The sequence below is a fragment of the Marmota flaviventris genome, chromosome 6, assembly GCF_047511675.1.
Source record: "Marmota flaviventris isolate mMarFla1 chromosome 6, mMarFla1.hap1, whole genome shotgun sequence".
Taxonomy (NCBI): Eukaryota; Metazoa; Chordata; class Mammalia; order Rodentia; family Sciuridae; genus Marmota; species Marmota flaviventris.
This window is the reverse complement of record NC_092503.1, coordinates 28,706,559-28,728,114: the sequence shown is the minus strand read 5'-3', so window position 1 is coordinate 28,728,114 and position 21,556 is coordinate 28,706,559. Positions and strand designations below refer to the sequence as shown.

The 21,556-nt window shown below is 36.1% G+C and overlaps 1 protein-coding gene across 1 annotated transcript in view; it reads left to right on the top strand.

Moving 5' to 3' along the window:
* Pde7b (phosphodiesterase 7B) overlaps positions 1-21,556 on the top strand; it is a 318,242-nt gene that overhangs the window by 82,407 nt on the left and 214,279 nt on the right. Inside the window, exon 2 of the mRNA XM_027938495.2 lies at positions 18,005-18,065. Within this exon, the coding sequence (XP_027794296.1) occupies positions 18,005-18,065 (61 nt within the window). The remainder of the gene's footprint in view (positions 1-18,004; positions 18,066-21,556) is intronic.

Genomic DNA, 21,556 nt, shown 5'->3' with positions numbered 1-21,556 from the left:
ATAGTTCCTGTGTAACTGCCAAGTTATCATGCTACTAAAAGCTTTGGAATTTTACAGGTGTGTGTCATTGGTAATGAAATTTAAAAACACAATAGCAAAATCAAATATATGTGTGTTGTTTCTATTTTTTAGCAATTTAATTCAAAATTACTTGTGTTATCTACATTTACATTTGACCCAAAGAGAAGAAAAACTTCCAAACCTTAGAGAGCTTAAAATCTAAATAAGGTAATAAACCCTAACTTAAAATTATTGCTTATAAAGCAGAGAATGAAAATAATTCTCTGCAAATTGGCATGAAGATTTGGTGAAGAGTGAGTTACATGGCTGAAAGAGCAATATCACAGAGAAGGGGGCAGAGATAGACAAGGAAGGTGCCCTTTCTGCTGGATCTGGGGAGCAGATAGAATTTAGTTTCATTCAATGATTTGTTGATTTTGGTCACTTACAAAGGCCATTTTCACTACTTAATGTTGATCTTGAGCTTTAAATTTCAATCCTTCTAAATGATGTCTCCTCAAATAGAAAATGTATCTTTTCTCAATTGAATTTGCTTTTTCATAAACAAAGTAAATTTCTTTATATTCTTTGGATTTAGAGGAAGCAAGAAAACAAAGATTAGCTCATGGTAAAGTCATAAAATTGAGATGATATTTATAAATATAAAAAATTACAAGTGATTGGATCTTGGTCTATAATGCAAACTGTTTAAATGGCTCTTATAGTTTTTAGGTATATATTTAGCCATAGATAATAATATCTCAAAACAGTAATGTGTGCTGATAACAAAGAAAGAATTTAGTATTGATACTTTTGATGTTGAGATTTTTTTTCTAATGAATCTAAACTTAAAAATACCAACAGATCACATGTCTATAATTACTAGATAAGCAGAGGTCCAAGATAAAGATAATCCCCCTGCACCGCATGCTGCTCATTTCCAGTGATATTTTTTATGCTAATTACAAACAGATAAGTATGCAATGCATCTGGCTTACATTTTTTTTGTTTTCCATCTTTTTTATTTATTTTTTTATTAGTTGTTCAAGACAATACAATGATCTTGACATATCATACATTTGATTCAAATAGGGTATGAATTCTCATTTATCAGGTACAAAAGTCTGCTTTTCAACCAGACAAAAATTCTGGTATCAAAAGATTTTTGAGGGTTTTTATTGTTTGTTTGTTGTTTTGAATCTAGGTTTTCTTATACTGTAGACACTAAACACTATGTTGATTACTCTTAGATTGCTAAGTAAACTTTTGTGAGTATTCCTTTTTGTTTTAATAGTATCACATGTCATTCTATTCCTGACTCCTTCCTTCCTTCATTCAACAAACACTTATTAAGAACCTATTAAGTATGTGACCCTTGGTAAGACACAAGAAAGCCATTGAAGATAAATTAAAGTCTTTCCCTGATTTTTTCTATAGTCAACCTTCCATATCCATATACATCCAACTGTGGACATACTTCTTTAAACAAATGATATCTGCATTGAACATGCACAAACTTTTATAGTATAATGACTAATTTGGTAGCATTTACATTGTATTAGGTATTGTAAATAATATAGAGAAAATTTAAAGTATACGGTATGTTACTGTCATGTATATCTAAAAAGAACAAATAAAAAGTTCAAAAATAAAGTATATGGTATGATATACATATGACATAGGATATATGCAAATACTATATCATTTTATATAAGTAATCGAGCATCTGCAGATTTGGGTATCCACAGGGATCCTAGTAGCAATTCCCCATGGATATGGAGGGAGGATTAAACTAGGAAAATATGTCCGTGTGATTGATGCTTCAGTGAATGGCTGGGTGACTGAGGGTGCTTGGGAGAGGCTCTTAACAGAAATGTAAAGATTCAAGAAGGCCTTCAGGAGGACCAGGTGATGTCACAACCATAACTAGAAGGATGGATAAGGAGAAGATCCTCAGTGAGAGGGCAGAGGCAGAAGAATGAGCATTGAAGAGTAGTAGATCACTAAACCCAAAGCAGTATGCAGTTCTGCTAGTGCCCAACTAGGAATTATGGGTAATCGTCAGGGCAAAGAGTAGGCACTGAGGGTTTTGGAGTGGGGGAGTGACTAGTTCAGATGGTAACTCTGAATGCTATGTGACAATTAGAATGGAGTGGATTCTTAGGACAGCTTTGCAGAAATCAAAGTTCACGGCAAGTGTGCTGTGAGAACTGAGGCCCTGGCAGGGGATTGGGGGAAACTAGATGGACTTGAGAAATAGAAGCAAATGAACTTGAAGACAAAACTACTCTGAGGCCCAAGAGATTAGAGGTGATAGGCAGTGAGAAAAGGGGAGAAGTAAAAGTGGGACATCTAGAATTCTGACTTGTGCAACTGAGCTAGAAAAAAATAATCATCATAAAGGTTATAGAAATTATTTTTGAAATACTAATCTCCAGATACTTTAGCAGTGCATGCATGACTAAGATTATGGTATGTTCATTTTATTATACAATAATAAGATTTCCGAGGCTACTTGGAGTTACATGTGCAGCTTAAAGTATGTGTAATATTTCATTTTTAAGAGTATTGTTTGCCAGAGCCCTTTGACATTAGTTTGATCATCAAAATAATTTCCTTATGAGGAAGCATTCTTGTCAATGCACCTAACCACATATTTGAATCACCAGTTGTTAATAAGTTATTATTTTATCTTCCTTAAAATTTGCCTTACAGTAAAGATTTTGCACACTGAAGATCACAAAAGATATTCGTTTTCTTTTTTAGTGGTTTAAAGCCACATTCAGGTCTAAAATTTTTAAATAGCAACTAACAACTATTTTCCATAATGAACACATATGCCCAATGAATAATTAACTTTAAAGATAATAAAACCAGGTCCAGCTTTTGGAAATGTATTTTGGACCCAGTTCCATAATTTTATGCTTTTACTCATGAATTTCAACTAAATGCTATGTTTTTAAAAATATCCTTTGATCACCCGATATAGACAATAGTATAAGAAGTACCAATGTAAAAACAATGGCCTGTTTTTACAGATAACATTGAGAATGTTATCCAATATCAAGATCATTCATTTTGAAGACAGAAAACAAAATTACCCCTGGGGTTTAGACAAAGCAGGGTTTCAGTAATGAAGGGCTCTGAAAGAATGTTGGCATCCATAAAAGTAAAGGTATGAATGGTGACAGGCCAAGGAAGTAACTGAGTATTACTTCCTGATTCCAAATATTTAATATTTTCATTTATAATCACAATTTTTTTCCTGGAATAATAACAAGATCTATTATAGAAAGTATTATAAGGGAACACCTCCCCTCTAAATACCTTGAAATTAAACAGGAGATTTTAACATGAAGAGCATAATGCCACCATGATCTCAGTACTGTGCACTCATATTGCTTTTTGAAACATTTTGAGGTTTTAATTGAAGGCTTTAGGCTAGGTTTATTATCCTTTGCAATGTACATGTATGCAGGTGTATATGTATGGGGGATGCTGATCTGTATACAAAAAATGAAAGGGAAATCTCCATCAGAAAGAGAAATATAATCAACCTCAAAATCTTTGTAGAGGAAGGCAGGGCACAGGCAAGATTTAAATGGATGCTCGTTAAGTATTTTCTATTAGAATACACAGAAACACAGACATACACACCTATACTGGATTCAGGCCTTAAGGTTTTTGAAATCTAATGGATAAAGTTAAAAAAAAAAGTGAAGTAAAAAGTGGCTAAAAGAATTACAGGAAATACAGGAAAAGAGAAGGTCAACTTAGGCTCAAAAAAAAACCAGGAAAGTCTCATAAAGGATCACCATCTCAGTGGGACCTTGAATAATAGGGATTATCTGAACATGTGGGAAGAGGGAGATAGACATTGAATTTCAAAAAGTAGAGAACATGAGAGATAAATACATATATACGTATTACATTCATACAATCATACTATTGAGCCAGGAACTTTCCTGATAATATGTAAGCCTTAGGACAACCCTGGGAGGAAGACAGGTTTCATCACATGTTAGAGATGAGGAAGCAAGCTCAGAAGGTTTCTTGAGATCACATGGCTGGTTGTGCCACACATGGGCCGCCAGACTCCAAAGCCCAAGCTCTCTGTCTGCCTCTAGTTTCTACTTCCTCAAAGATCTGGAGACACAAATTTTTAGGGGAAACAAAGGGAACAGCAAAGAGTCACTTGGATTGAAAGGTAAATGGTAAGATGCCCAGAGTGAAGAGCGAGGTGTTAAGTGTTTCTTTCTTTGCTGATTGAACTCATGAAGACAGTGTGTAGGGTATTATAGTATAGATGTCATGTATTGTATACTTCCTGTGTACTAGGAACTGTGCTAAGAAATTTGTGTGTGGTATCACATTTAGTCTCCAAACAAGTCTGTATTGTCTCAGATTTTTAGGTAAGAAGATAAAGGCTTAGGAAAAAAAAAAGAATAAGCCAATTTCTAAGGTCAAAAGGATTAGGAGATGGTAGAGCTAAGATTCAAAGTATTGTTAGACTTCAGACAAAAACCTGGACTTTTAACCACTAAGTTACAGTGTACTAGAAAATGGTAACATGATGTACATCATGTGTGTGTGAATTTAGTGTGCAAAATTTCATACTTATCAGTGATCTCCAGAAATGCTTGTGCCAACATGTCTGAATTTCATGCAAGTCATTAAACTGATGATCACATTTCTTGGTATGTGATATTTTCTTCATTCAGCCATGCACTGAAGAGCATTTTCTAGGTACCTGCTTTCTGCCAAATATTCTGTAGATATCACTGTTCAGAGCTGAGGCACAGTGCTTGTGCTTAAGTAGCCCAGTCTTCCCAAACTTAAGACTAGTAACTTAATAAAATTGATGTTTTTGTGCATTGCTTTATGAAAGCAATTTGCTATTAATGTGTTCAGTTTTGGTTTTGCTTTGTTAAGAATGCAGAGAGTAAATAGTTTTAAGTCATTAGGTTTAAAAGTTTTAGTATATAAAAATTTGCTAGTTCACTAAACATCAATTAATTGATAATAATTGTTAGTTGATAAATATTTCTCATATTGCAAGGTCAGTTTCACAGGCAGACTTTCTGGAAAGCTAGTGAAGTATGAACTTTATTGACACTTTCCAAGACTCTGATTTTTTTTGTCCCCTCATTTAAAGAGTCTTCTCTCTGCATTTATAATTTTAGGGTCCCAAATGATCCAACTCTCTCCTAATTAGTCTTAATAACTTAAAGATACCGAAATGATTTGTGATTGATTATCAGTGAACAAATAATAAAGTACTCTCTCTTTCTATGTCTGTTGGTGTTCATCTCTCTGGTGTTTACAGTTTAGTTACTTCACTAAGTGCTTTTGTAAGAGCATGAATACTAATAAAAAGTAAACCTCAAATCAATGATTATCTCTACTTTCATAAAAGGCTCTTGAAGTAATGAAGTGACTAGATAAGAACTACAAGCTGTCAACAACACAGAACCCACTACCACAAGTGATCCGCACCAACCGTCATAAAATTTTTCTTCTTAGATATTTGAAATACTTTGCCAATTTTATCTTTATGCCTATCTATGCTAATGAGATAGAATGTAGGTATGACCTCCATTTTCCTGGTATGGACTCTGAACATTTAAAACACATTTTGTTTCTTTGTTTAATACTTGGCAGTGAAGGCCAGGCACCGTGGCTCATGCCAGTAATCTCGGTAGTTCCAGAAGTTGAGGCAGGAGGACCACAAGTTCAAAGCCAGTCTTGGTAATTTAGCAAGGCCCTGAGCAACTTAGCAAGACCCTGCCTCTAAATAAAAATTTTTAAAAAGGGTTTGGACTGGCTGAGGTGGTGCATGCTGTGATCCCAGTGGCTCAGGAGGCTGAGACAGGAGGATCATTAGTTCAAAGCCAGCCTCAGCAACAGGAAGGCACTAAGCAACTTAGTGAGACCCTGTCTCTAAATAAAATACAAAATAGGGCTATGGTTGTGACTCAGTGGTTTAAGGCCCCTGAACTGAATCTCCAGTACCAAAAAAATAAATAAATAAAGGGCTGGGGATGTGGTTCCATTATTTAAGTGCCCCTGGTTCAATCCCTAGTATCAAAACAACAACAACAACAACAAAAAATACCTAACAGTATAAAGCTGCTTGTTGTAAAAATATATATACTTAAAATTCTTTCTTTCCAGAGAATATTATCTTTCAAAACTCTACTACTTAGAGAAGTCCTAACCTTCAGGTTGGACTCTAGCATACATGTTCCATACACGGCATAGCTCCAGATGACAAGTTCCTAGTGGAATAATGGCATTAAATCTATAATTCAACCCTCTTACCCTCTTACTCATCTCTTTGAAGAGTTTTACCATCTCACAGATTTTTAACTTGACTGCCACACACTAATGAGCAGGTTGGGTATATTTTTGTCCCAAATCATTCATTCATTCTTTCCATCAAGCAATATTTATTGAGAATTTATGGTGTGATGGACATTGATCTAGATGCTGGGGAACAACAGTGAATTAGACAGAAAGCCTCTACCTTGATGAAAGGAGGGAGACCCAAGAGGAGGTATCTTTCAAATATTGCCCTTATTGAAGTATATTGTGAGGTTTAATGAATTATACCAAAGCAGAATATAACTATTAGCAAAATGTGCACTATTTCATTTTCCCTTTTAGCTTAGTCAGTCATGCCTTCAAGATATTGGATTTTCCAGCTCTGGTGTGGGGTTGCCATTAATTGCCAGTAGAGTTTACAGAAATCTCCATTTTAAAGCCAAATCCATGTCTCAGAGCTGTCCATATGGAAATGGTCAACATGATTTGACCAGTAATAGTTTTTTGATTGTCTATGGGAACATCTGGATCTTTGACCTCACAAGTAGTTATACAACAGGCCCTTATCCCTGTGGAAAAGTGTTTGTTCCTTTGTGGCTCAGAGGCCCTGTGTTTGCATGTTGGGCTTGATGTTCTGGAAGTCATTTTCTCTAGCACTGGGGTTATTTAATTCCAAGGACTGGTTTGAATTTCTTTTAAAGCTATAAGTGTATAGGATTACATTTAATTGTTGGTTTATGTACAGGAGCATTGCTGTACTGAGCTACGAGGAGCACATTATAATACTCCTTTGTCCTGAGTAAATATTCATTCAGTTGCAGGCTGGATGAAGTCCCATGAATCTCTGAATCATGATGTCTTTACAAAGATTTGGAACTATTGTTATTACCTATTAAGCTTTTGCTGTCTGCAGGGTCTTATAAAGTTGCTTGAAAATTGCAGTGTAAATCAGGAAAACCAACATCTAAAGCTTGTGCTTTTCAACCAGATGGCTGAAGCTTAGCAATTCTGAGTACATATTTGTTGGCAACGCAATGGGTAAGACAGAAACGCTGGTTCCAAGTGCTCACTGTGTCAGTGTTCCAGGGGTGGCAGCAACAGGGCTAGAGTGTTACTGCACATAGTGAGAGGGCAGGGCAGGAATGTAGAGTTCTGTACTTGTTCAAATCTCCTTCTGAAGGTGACAGTTGAGCAAGGGAATGACTTCCTGGAACTGCAACCCTCTCTCCCAGAGTTTCTATGGAGGAGATGCCCTTCAAAGGGTTAGGGAAGGACTTTTGCTCCAGAGCCCTACTTCCTCCATCTGCTAGTTTCCAAGGACTTGATCATCCCTTTCAGTGCATCCTCAGCCTTAACCCTGTGCATGATTCAGAAGGCCCTGGTCTTCATAATCTATCCATGCTTGGTTTGAAAATTTGACAAGTTGCATTCTCATATCTGTGATCTACTCCTTGTAAAATCCGTATGGATTATACGAAATGTACAGAAATATGCTTGTGAACACCCTGCTTGAGGCAAACCTGTTCTGGTGGTACACTGAACTTTGTTGATTCTCACAACTATGAGCAGTAGGGATAAGAGGGATGGTGTCAGCAAGCTCCATAATGAGGCAGTGCCCCACTTGGCAGAAGCTTTTTCCCACTTAAGGATATGTCAAGAGTGACGGAGAGCAACCTGAGCCAGCAAACATGGCTACCGTCAGCACTCCCAGCTCAAAAACCTTCTGAACACTTTTGGCATCTCTACTGCCTGGAACATGTGACCTGTGACCTGCAGTGACTTTTTTTTCGGATCCACGGCCTACAGAATCTAAGCCTATCTCTGGTCACGAAATGGAATCCAAAAGGCCCTTCGTGACCTGGCCCCTGCCATCTTTCCCAGCCTCAAGTGTCTCCACTCCCTGATTCCCCTGATTATCTGAATCCCATCCCCCATTGCCATTCTAAATTCCCTTCGTCTTCTCAATCACCTCTAGACGTTTGCACCTACTGTTTGTGGTAACCATAATAAACACATTCACAGCTTATCTAGTGCTTCAACCCCTCTGAGATTTGATTAATATTAGTTCTCATCTCCTCTGCCAAACAGAATACATTATTCAGAAACCTTTTCATGCCCACCAGGATGTGGCTAGTTTGTGTAATCACCTATAAGGACCCCCTTTCCCAAATCCACTTGGGTTTTTTCCCTTTCCTCAATACCAAGGATAAGGATGCATTGAAAAGGGTTACCATCTCCATCCAGACCTTTGGCTTTGTGGGTTACCCTCTGAATGACCAGTGTTCTCCATCTCAGGCAGAGAACTTTTTTCTCCTCTTAATGCCCTATGACTCACATGGAAGAATGTGCTTTCTATCCTGTACAGAGGATCGCCAAATGGCCAAATCCTACTTCCGCCGCCTTCCTTCCACAAAACCACATACATACCAGGCCACACTATGGGTTTTAGAGCACATAAGATGTTTTCATATGTATTGCATTATTTGGTAGAGGAGAGAGCATTGTTACTCCCTCAGCTCTGTGATGAAATTCAAAAAGATAAAATGTGCCAATGATTGCACAACTAGTAAGAGACAGGCTTGGGATTTGAACCTCAATATGCTAATTTTTTTTCTACTGTGTATACCAATCTGTCCCCCTTCCATACTACTTCCTGTTTTCTGCAACAATAAGGAACTATATATACTTCACCTTTCATAATTCACTATAATGTCTATTAAATGTTTATGGCTTTAGTTACTTGCTTTCATAGAAGTAGCCATCTCTCTCTCTGAAAAGTAGCTGTAGCTAGTTGTCAACCCTTGAGACTCTGAGATGATAAAGAAAAGATGAAATGGTATTGCAAAATTCTCACACAATTTTTGCAGTATTTATCCAGATCTCTGGCATATGTATTTATATATATATATTATAGAAAAATTCTCAGAGTCCATACCAGAATTCTTCCCAATGTGCTTGCACCCAGTGCCTGCCCAGTTCCTATAACTGAGTGTACTGGAAAGAGATTCAAAAATAGTCCATGCCAATCATCTTTACAAGTACAGTTTTAGCTGGAATCATGCTTGCCCAGAGGCTATAATCGTTGTTTTGCATAGTGAAAACTGCAGGGTTTTTTTTTAAGTTTTAGGTGAATACAATATCATTTTTTTTTTTATGTGGTGCTGGGGATCTAACCCAGTGCCTCATACATGCTAGGCGCGTACTGTACCACTTGAGCCACAACCCCAGCCCCGCAAAATGCAGTTTTTGATGTGCATCTTCATGTGTGCATTGGAAGTCAAGACCGACACAACAACTATACTTGCCTGCCTGCCATCTGACCCCAGGATGTTCCTTATGGGGATCAAACAGAAGGTAGCAATACAGCCTTCCTAGTACCCTCTACTGTCCAGGGTTGGAATGACAGAAAAAAGCTCTGCATTCCCAATGTTTGCTTAATAACTTAAAAAAAAGTACTCTTGGGCTGAAACCAGGTTTTCCAAGTTTTGGTTCGTAATAAGTAGTTTTTAAACGTTTAAAAATAGGGGTATGTAATAAAATGCTGAGAGACTCTCTGGAGATTGCTGCTGCTGGCACTTCTCTAATAGAAAGCATACGCCATTGAGCTAACATTTTGTTCTTTGACTGAAGAAGAAAACAAAGCTGTTAAAAGCTGGTAGGCTCATTTTCCAATAGCAATAGCATTAATATCTTTCAAGTCACTCCTAACCATAGCTAATTAGAGGTTTATGAGGGATGGCCCTTCCTGAAGGGTTACCCCAGGTTATGCAGCCCGCAGAATTGCTGTTGACTGTTGGCAACAATGGATTTGTTAAGAATTTCTGCTCAGCCTGAGGTGATTATCCTTTTTTTTTTTTCTTTTGCTGGTGTGTCTCTTATTTTGACTGGCTGAGGTTGGATTGGACCATGAGACCAGGATTCTAAGGCAGTGCCAGGTTGATGCTGGGGATCTGCACTGACAGATTGTTGAAAACTTATTAGTCTGACGTTTTAACAGCCTGCAAAAGGATGGAAATCTGCTCTTTAACTGGAAAAGCTTAGGAAGGAAAACATGAGCTTGACTGAAATCTGCCCCTGTTCCAAATCTGCCGTCCTCTGGCACCGGAGTGCTGAGGGCTGCCACAGTGTTTAGAGATTAAGGCCTGACTATGCCACCCACGCAGTAGACAGGCCTGCGTAAAATAGTGTGGACTTGGGCCACTGTAAAGAAGGAGACCCTGAAAATTCATCCTCCAGGAGCAGGGAAACTGTGATGCACTCAACTCTAGGTGCTAATGGCTTCAGCAGTAGCAGAAGTCAGCCTCACATGAAGTTCCTGTTGGATGGCTGGGGAATTCATTTTGGTCATCATTCTATGAACTAATTCAAAAAGGTGGGGAGGATAAGTTGCACTTCAGGCTCATTTACCCTCTTTGAATAAGAAATTGACAAGAAAAGATGTCAGGCAAGACTGTTGGGAGATATCTGGTGCCATTAAAGTTATTTGTTACAATGCAAAGAGTTCATTAAACATCCTTGCTCTTCAAAAGCAAACCAGCCCTCTATAGCTCAGACCAGAAATATTTTTAAATGGCTATTGGCCCTTACTCTTTTCCAATCTCATCTGTTTGCTTCTGTCCTTGGCAACTATTTGTGTGATCCTGACAGGGCTTTGTGCAGGCAGCTTCTTCTACGTGGATGAGCCCTCTGTTCTGCCAGCCAACTGTCTCCTGTCCTTCAGAACCAGGCCTAGAGTTATCTATCTTTGGAAGCCTTTAGCAATGTCCCCTGGCATTGTCCAGTGCCCACCATTGAAAGTGCCCTTAGTTTTCCATGTTGACTTAAGACTAGGTTATGAACCTCCCTGGAGGACATAATCTAGCCTGAATTTCACACAAATGGTACAGTGCCTGTACACACACAGCACTCAATAATGCCATTTGTACAGTTGATAGACATTAATGGGTTTCCACACTTTTAGGCTCTGCTAGACTTTAAGAAGCCCTGTCTCAACAGAAGCTGTATTTTTATGCTCTATAGACCTAAGCCATTTTCTCTCTAGGCCTATCTTCTAAGAGTCAGGTTTTGGTTAGTACCATTCAGTTCTCTGCTTGGAGAAACTGCAAGATAGGAAGAGATTCATTTTTGTAATGTTTTCCTCCATGTCAAATTCCATCCCTTTATCACCCAATTGCAGCTACACATGATGTGGCCACATCAATGGCAGCACTTATTGGTGTATAAACGTAAGTGCACAGGGAAAAAATTTTATGCTCATTCTAATATATCCCACAGAGTTACAATAAGAAATTTGTTATTCATTTAAGCATTGTGCTCATTAAGTATTAGTCATTGTCCTAGACATTTAGAAATATGAAAGTGAGCAAATAAAACAGAGAGCATACAAGCATTTGCCTGTTTTACTCATGTAATATTTGGCAAACTTGCAGAAGAATCAATATTCTTAGAGTTGGGATTAAAAAGAGAGTGAAGGCAGCCTGTGCTGGATCTTTGCCTTCTGTTTTATTTTTTAAAATATTTTTTAGTTGTAAATGGACACAATATCTTCATTTATTTATTTTTATGTGGTACTGAGGTTCAAACCCAGTGCTGTGTGCATGCAAGGCTATAACCCCAGCCCTGCCTTTTTTCTATTGTCTTTGTTGATGCAGAGACAGATGAGATACATTTCACTTTCCACTGAAGTCCTACAACTTCCCAAAGTTCTGACCATGGTAACTGCTTTTTCAGTTCAGGAAACTGGTTTGATGTTTTTTTTTTTTTTTTTTCCCGAAATTATATATTTCTTTTTCCAAAATGATATACATTTTTTCCAAAAGGAGTGTAGTCCTATATCATGGTCCTTTTTATTTTGTTTTGTTTTAATGGACTATCAAGCACAGTTCTGAAGATGTTGAATTTTTCTACATTTCTGCAATAGCATTCAATATTCAACAAAGAGCCTTGTGCACCAATAGCTTTCTAATTCTTTGATCACTGCCATGTGCTGTGTTCTTAAAGTTAACAATTCACTGATGCCTCTTGGTTCTCTTCTTTCCCAATTGTGGTTCCACCAGCCTAGCAAGCTCACATCTTGGTGAGCCAATTTTGCAGAGCTGAACAGAGTCATTTATGGAGGACCAGTCTATAGCCTGATCCTCCAGTACTTTTATAAGGACCTAATTTCCTTTATTAAATTCTTTTCTGCTAAAGAAGAAGAAAAAGAACAACAACAACTAAAAATTTGAGTAGGAAATCAAATAGTCATAACCAATTAATTATTTTCCTGGTAAGAGTTAACATTACCTTCTTGCAAAACACTGTATGGTCTCAGCTGGTTGGAGCCAACCCTCAAGGAATAAGGATTTCTTTTTCTTTTTTTTTAATCATCATCATTATTATTTTTAGTTGTAGATAGACACAATACCTTTATCTTTTTTATTTATTTTTATGTGGTCCCAAGGATTGAATCCAGTGCCTCGTAAGTGCAAGGCACTTAGGCACTCTGCCACTGAGCCACAATCCCAGCCTAGGAACAAGGATTTCTTTCTATCCTGGATTTTATCTGTTTGCAGATGTTTTCTCCCTTCCAAAAGTATCAAGACAATTTCTGTAAAAAGATTAGTTGCTGGAGGTCAGCTGAGACCTATACATTCAAGTGATAACAAGTACGCAGAAAAATGAAAAGATGTATGAAAGCTTATTTGAATCAGGAAAAACATTAATTGGTTTAAGAAAGCTAGGAGCAGTGAAAGCTAAACAATAAAATCAAAATGTGAGCTTTTTACTCTTTTAATAACTTCTTTTGAGTATGTAATACTATTATCAATATTTGGATACGATTATATCAGACAATATTTTTCCTTAGCAGGATAAAATTTTAAAACTTATGTGTGAGTTTTAAAATTACTCCTGATATCAATTTTCACAACTAAATTTGTGATTAAAATAATGAAAAAACATAGTTCAATCAAGAGAAACATACTTTATTGTATTGTCCTGAAATATATGATTTCATCAGGCTAATTAACGTGCATTACATGTATATTTACTATTTTTGTAAGTACACAACTTTCATGAATTATAATATACTGTGATTACTCTAGTCATCATGGTGTACAAGAGATCTCTTGGATTTATTCTTCCTGTCTAACTGAAATTTTGTACCTTTTGACCAACAATTCCCTAGTACCCCTCTCCTTCAGTCCCTGGTAACCACCATTCTATTTTCTGCTCCTAAAAATTCAATTTTTTTTTAGATTATACCTATAAGTAAGTTCATATGGTATTTGTTTTTCTGTGCCTGGCTTATTTTATATAACATAATGCTCTCCAAGATCATCCATGATGTCACAAATGTCCTTCTTCTGACTGAGTAATATTCTACTATGTGTATATGCCACATTTTGTTTATCCATCCAAACTTCGATTGACACTTAGGTTGATTTCTAAATAACAGATGCAAAATTTAATAACATTCAATATTTTTTCTTGAATAAAGGTCAAATTTTGAATTTGATAAAGAAAATTCTTAATAAGTAAGAAATAGCAAACAACTTGTGAAATACTCTGACTTCTAAAATTAAGGGTTTTTTTTTTTCATTTTTATTCCTAAATCATGATGGGAATTAAAATTGAATTTTCATGGATGAACTAAATTTATTAATTCTTATTTTTACAGTACAACCCCCCTCACAATTATTTAAACTAGGTCATTCTCATTCATAATGGATTAAAAACCAAGTTGACAATGATCCTATGACATAGATAATATTACCCCCTATCATAAATAAGAAAGCAGGTTGGGCACAACTAAATAAATTGCCCATGATAATACAGTATATAAGAGGAGGTAGAAACAGGATTTAAAATTAGGTCAGTCTAATCTAAAGCATGAGCTCTTACAGGTGCAACCCTTACAAACAAAAGCTGTTAATGGGTGAGAGAAGGAGACATCAATAGAGATAATCTAGTTGGCCAAGACAATGAGGAGACCCAAAGTAGCCAATATTGGGATTTTTGTATTTTGGTAAAGTATGGAGTAACCTGTCAGCCTTTATCTTCTCATTAATTGGAGGAGAGGATTCTATAGTGAGTGGTACCCTCTGTGCCTAAGTTGTCTACTATGAAAAGAGTATAATTAGAGTATGAGACAGTAGGTGTACAGATGGTAGATGTACAGAAAAATGCTTAGTCTATAGTGTACACTCAACAAATGTGAGCTAGTTCACAGATATTTAGTATACCTAGTCCACAAAGAGTTATCAGGAACCTGGAATGTATAAAGCACCAGGTTTACAACAATGAGACATATTAAGAACATTAATGAACAGGATTTGGTTCTTCATGGTCTATGGGGGAATCAGCATTACACATGAGTTCATAAGCATGGTATCCTATGGGCTTCAGAAGGAGACCACACATCAGGAGGATTTCTCTGATGCTAGCAAGGCTCCAATCCTTTGGATGAGAATTTCAATAACAATTTCCTATTATCTGGGGGCAATGTTCACTGGGAGAGTTGGACAGGAACAAGGTGAGATGATATCAGTATTTCAGGCACAGAAGACAAAGCAAAGTTGGAGTCCCTAAGGAGAGGTGGGATCCTGAGAATTAGGAAGAGTCCTGACAAGCAGAACCAAGTACAAAGTCAGAGTTACTCAGCAGCAGGTTGCTGGAATGGGAAGTCCCAATGAGCATAACCAGAGCATTGAAGAGGAGGATTGCAGCACCCCAGAATCCAGCAGGACACAAGACCTTCCCCACGGCAGAGCCTGCAGTTTTCTGAGACTTGGACCCTGTGGCTTAGCTTAATTAATCTCCAAAACTGGGTCATCACCCTGGGTTTCACAGCAGGAAGAAGCCTGGCAGCAAAGGCCCAGTAAACACAGCCATCAATGAGAAAAAGCACTGGAAAGAATCCTGAGAACAATCAGATTCCCCTCTGGGCATTGCTTTAAAATCTCTTACCATCATCAGGTAATGTTATAAACCAGGGCAATTAAAGACCTTGTTAAAGGTGTTTCAGCCATTTCCCAGACCACCAGGGAGACAAGTTGAGGAAGAGGTCTGATTGCCTTGTCCTCACTGGAAGGGACACAGTACCTGCTTTGCTGCCTGGCGATGAGCCTGTCTAGTCAGTGAACCCAGGCAGGCCATGACTCTTATGGAATGCATGCCTCATAGAAGTTTCAGAAACCCCTCCTAGCTATGTTCATGGCCAGGGAAGACATAAACAAGGCTGCCCTTGGCTTATAGTAGCCATGGGAAGTTATGCAACATCCACCTGTTACTTGCAGGAAGGCCCTGCGAGTAAAGAAGGAAAGCTCTTCCGTGGCAGCTTGGATGTGGACTTCGTCACTAACAAAGGGCAAGAAAACACTCCCAAGTTATTTCCTTGTAGAATCCAGAATATAGATCGGTAGAGCTTCCTGGGACTTTGTTCTGCCAAGAAGTGGAAAACATTTTCAAAACCTCTGACCTTTTATTTAAAAATAATTATTAACTCTTTCAGGTCATTAAAATACCACTTTGAAAAGCAGGTGATGCAGAAAATAGATCCTAGCTATTTATAAGGGTTTAACCTCTCCCCAAACACAAACAAAACAGGAACAAACAGGGGATTAGACTCCACAGGTCATTAATCCTCACATTTGCTCCTTGACCTGACTTGATGGCACATATCTACAGCCCATGTTACTTACAAAGAAATGAAGCATGAAGAGATTAAGTGGCATGATAAATATCACGTGAGGTCAGCACAGTAGCTGGGAAGAAAGCTCACGATACTGAGTCTCCATTAGAATTCAGTGCCCTCTTAACCTTCCGCAGAACCAAGCCTCCCTCCTCCACAGCCCATCCTCTTGGCTCACCAAAGTAGCTTACCTCCTTTTCATATCTCTGAGCCATTTATTCATCTCTTTGTGCACAATGTAGGTCATTCCAAAAGATGGGCTGATTTGAAAATAATGACTTCATCCTTTTCCCTGTTTGTACCGGAGGATCCCATAATTAGGTGTGAAGAACATGAGGAATTATTCCCTTTTAAATCACTTTATCTTATAATATATTAAGTACAGATACAATAAAGATTGATGGGAGTGGAATCAACCAAGTTGTGAAAGGTGGAAATGAGAGGAGAATGTTGCAGGTAGCAGGCTCTCAGTTTCTTAAGGGCAAAGGAAGTAAGTGGTAAGAAGAGTTATTGGAGGAGACAGTCCATCCAATCTTCTGCCAATGGCCTCCCAGGGAGACAGGTACAGGGATACATGTATAAAACAGCCATTTTTAGATTTGTATTTAGTATTGTGCTTTGTGGAAATTCTTTCTTGTTAAATATTTCAAGCATAGAAAAAAAGTGTAAGAAATAATTTCAGTTTTCAAATAATTATAGAAAAAATTGATAATCCCTGTGTGACCTTTGACATTTCATTTCTCTAGATCTCTTCCTCCCAACCTGTACTTGATGTTTCTCTTTTTATTTATTGAATTTTTTTATGCTTTTTCTATAAGTTAATATGTCCATAAACAATATATAAATGTTTTTAGACATTTTCAACTGATAAACGTTTTTGATTAACATTATAATTTTATATGACTTAAACATTGTTTTATGTGATTAGAAAAATATATGTATTTTATGATTTGAATATTCTGCAATTTTTTAATTATATATATATATGTTATATATTAGATGTTTTAGAGCATCTATAGCTTTAATCCACTTTACCTATCATGTAATCCTCTAATTATGACTGACATTTATCTGTTTTTTACCAGAGCATTTTAGTTGCATTTGAAAATTTCTCTAACTTTGTTATATTTTCGCCAATTTTTTCCAAAGTGGTTGTCATTTTATACTCCAACCCAGACTCTACATTTCTGAAAACATTTGTTAATGCCAGACTTCTAAATTTAGTCAACTCAATGAGTTCAAAACAAATTACATATAATTTGCTTATTCCTGATTATTGGTATAAATATATTTTCTATGTTTATTGGCCATCCAGATTTCTTTTTCCATGCATTGCTTGTTCATACCCTTTACCCATTTTTTCTCTCAGATTATTTGTTATGTTCTTATTGATTTGGTGGATTTATTTATATATTCAGGTTCTAACCATTTGCCAATTTCATTTATCACACAAATTCTCCAATAACTGATTGTATCTGTAGACTCTGTCTTCTTAAAAAGTTTTAAAAAGTGAGTTAAAACTGTAATAGATATGAAAATTGATATTTCTATGAGTCTGTGGGTTCAAGAAAAGCATTATAAATGCCACTTCATGTCTTTATCTCTGCCCCACACCAAGTTCAGAGAGTTAAGTGTCAGGCACACAGCTTAGTTTAGAATAATGTAGGTGCTAAGGATTAAACTTGAGGATGATTAGACTCAGGTTAATGGGCCCTATATTGCCTATGTTACACTGATATAGAAACTAAGTGCATCTCAAGCCATGACTTCTCATGGGAGCACACAGGCAGGGACCAGGGGCATGCAGGAACAATCTATCCCAAATTACCTTTCAGATATTTTACTATCGGCAAAATCTCTGTTTATGCATAAGTCCCCAGACTCAATTAACTACGAAAACGAGAATAGAATAACATCATAATATTTTCATATTTCATGAATATATTGCCTTGAGAATCCTGATGATGACATCTTAAAATTTTAACTGCAGCTATCCTTCTATTTCAGAGGTGTGGCGAAATCTTGTTTGAGAACCCTGACCAGAATGCCAAATGTGTTTGCATGCTAGGTAAGAAGGCTTCTCATTTTACATACATGAAATATGATGATGTCCTGTGGAGTCATTGCTGCTCTGCTGCCTTGGTGACTATCTCTTGCTGCATTTTAGGGAGAATTAAATGTTCACTTGGGAGTTTATAAGAAGCTCTAACACATATGTGGAGTATCTGACAGTGAGAAAGATTTGGGTTTTAAAAATTGTCAGAAAGTCTGGGTTCATGCTTCTGAGTCTTTTGAGATTTATCTTGGATCATCAGCACAGCTTACAATTGAATGCTTTGTATTAAAGAAACCATAATCAAAAGGCAAGGAGAATCACATTGTAGTTCTTAACCAGAGATGTTAGGATAGATAAGTAGCCATTAAGTATTTATAACAAACTATATAACTTCCTTACTTATGAGGCTTGGGAGAAATACATACTTGAACTAATCTGAAGTCAGTGCAGCAGTTACCCACAATGTGTTTATAACAAAATAGCAATGATATCATGAATAATCATTTGTTCTTTTTAAAAATTTGTTTCAATTAGATATATATCATTTGTTTTTATGGGACGATATCATCAATACCTTTTATTAACTCATTTAATATGCACTGTTCTGTTAGGAAATGGACTTGGTATTATTTTCCACACTTTATAGATTAGAAAATAATTATAAAGAATCTAAATGAAACTCTTAAATCATGACAACAAAGTTTCTAAACTATAAAATCTATAAAATTTTATGTGTAGTATATAGATCTTATTTGAGCCACTAAAATACATCCAATGAACTTTATATTAATTGTTGTAATAGAACAAAACAGTAACAAGAATAACAAAAAAAATCCTTAAAATTCTATTTTACTTGTCCATTCTTACCTTAAACCATATTTGTAAACAAAGAACAAAGTGATTCATTGTAACTTCTTTCATTTTCTCTAGTCACTTCATATCTTGGCAACCTGGATTATCAAGAAGAAAAAGTAGAGAGCAACATACAGTCAGGGGAAAATCATGATAGTTTATCATTCAAAATAATCACATATCAAATAATCAAAGTTGCTCTTGTAACTTTAAAAAACAAATAGCAGCCAGCCCATTTTTTTTTATTTTTTTGATCTTTCTTATTTTCTTGTACTTTTGTTTCAAACTTCTCTGTTGCGGTTCATATATGTTTTTATTTTAATAAAGATGGTGGCTACATAGTAATGCTTCCATTGAAGAAATGAACATTTTATTGGAAACACGCGAACAATGAATATAGCACAACATCAACAAACCCATTTAAATATCCAATGTTCTTTTCTCTTAACTGTGAAATGTCTCAAAAATGCTAATATTTCAGGATCCTAGATAGACAGACAGAGATAGATAGATAGATAGATAGATAGATAGATAGATAGATGATAAAGATGGGATGGGAACAGAAAAGAATTTCTTTGTTCAGCTACATGTTCCATCCTTGGATTTGGGAATTGTCTTACTACCACATTAGATCTATTCATCAGTTTTCACAAAAACAAAGTGAGATTGATGCTATTGATAGCCTCATTTCACAAATAAAAAAATTGTAGCAAATGGTCTGAGACTATAGGTACCTTCATGCTACTAAAATATTATTTGATTGTAGCTTTCACCTGATCTATGCATCTAAATTAATTTTTAATTCATGATGACTTTAAGGGCATGAACACATCATCAATTTTGACTGCATTTTCCTTGATAAGTTAATAGTTAGAAAAAGGACAGAAACAGACCTTTCAGGACCTGTCACCTGGATCTCACTTAAATTAAGACCCATCATCTTTTGTTCCGGCTAGATTATATGATATGGCTTATATAGTTTCCAGAAGGAATAATTGACTGTCAAAGTATCCCTAATCATTCTGCTTACACAAAATTTTAAAGTTTGGAATATACTATATAAATCAGTCATGTTACTACTACTGTCATAACAACTGCAATTAATTGTGCTCTTAGTGTGGCAGGTGAAATCCATCCTAAGAATCTTACATAATTATGTCGTTAATTCTAGGTGAAATAAAATATAGATATTCTTGGCAAGATGTCTTAAACTGGCATTGGCTATTAACCTTGTAGATTTCATTATTTCATTTAGATTCCTAGTTTATTAGTGTTCTAGAACTAAATAATGTAAAGGAACCATAAGAATGAAAGTTTTAAATAATTGTAGGACACATAGTAAAATTGAATTTGCATTTTGACTTTAAATAGCATCTTTTTACTATCAATAACATGATATTGAGTGTTTGAAGACATTATGCCTACTGACCTTGAATTTCTCACATAATGAAAGCTGTGCTTATATCTAAGAGGAATTAGACACTTTGTACTTTTCTTTTTAAGAGGAAATTTTTAATTAAAACATTTATAAAGTATTTTGAAATCTTAAATGAAGGAATGCTAAAATAAAATTGTTATGGCTATCAATTACACATGAATGAGTTGTTAGCATGCATTCTCCCAAGGGCTTCCCTCGCACAACAATATGGTGTAATGTGTTAAGAAGTAGAGTTGAATTCACTTAAAAAAAAAACAAGAGAAATTTGAGTTATAAATATTTGTCACTAAAACCTAGACTACATCTTATATTTCTTCAATAAATAATATATAATATATATTCTTTATTTATGATGCATTATATATAATATGTTATATGTTACATATCATATATCATATATTAACACAAAAAAAATCTGTTCTTCACATCTGCAGTATTAATTCATGTGCTGCTTCCTTTAAGGAGAATGTGTGCTATTGCTTATGACTTCCTGTAGCATTTCTTGAGAAAACTCTTTATCTCCAACAGCAAAGCATCTAATATTTTAAGGGACTACTAGTGTTACAAGTATTGACAATCAGGAATGTGCTTTGTATTTGCAGGTTACTTTATAACATTTTAATGAGTACATCAAAATTTCTTTTTTTAATTTTTACAATTCTTACTACACATATATAGCACATTTTTTCATATCTCTGGTTGTATACAAAGTATATTCACACCAATTTGTGTCTTTATACATGTACTTTGGATAATAATGTCCATCACATTCCACCATCATTTCTAACCTCATGCCCCCTCCCATCCCCTCCCACCCCTCTGCCCTATCTAGAGTTCATCTTTTCCTCCCATGTATCTCCTCCCTACTCCACCATGAATCGGCCTCCTTATATCAGAGAAAACATTCAGCATTTGTTTTGGGGGGGATTGGCTAACTTCACTTAGCATTATCTTCTCTAACTACATCCATTAACCTGCAAGTACCATGATTTTATTCTCTTTTATTGCTAAGTAATATTCTTTTGTGTATATATGCCACATTTTTTTTACATTCATCTATTGAAGGGCACCTAGGTTGGTTCCACAGTTTAGCTATTGTGAATTGTGCTGCTATAAACATTGATGTGGCTGTGTCTCTGTAATATGCTCTTTTTAAGTCCTTTGGGTATAGACTGAGGAGAGGGATAGCTGGGTCAAATGGTAGTTCCATTCC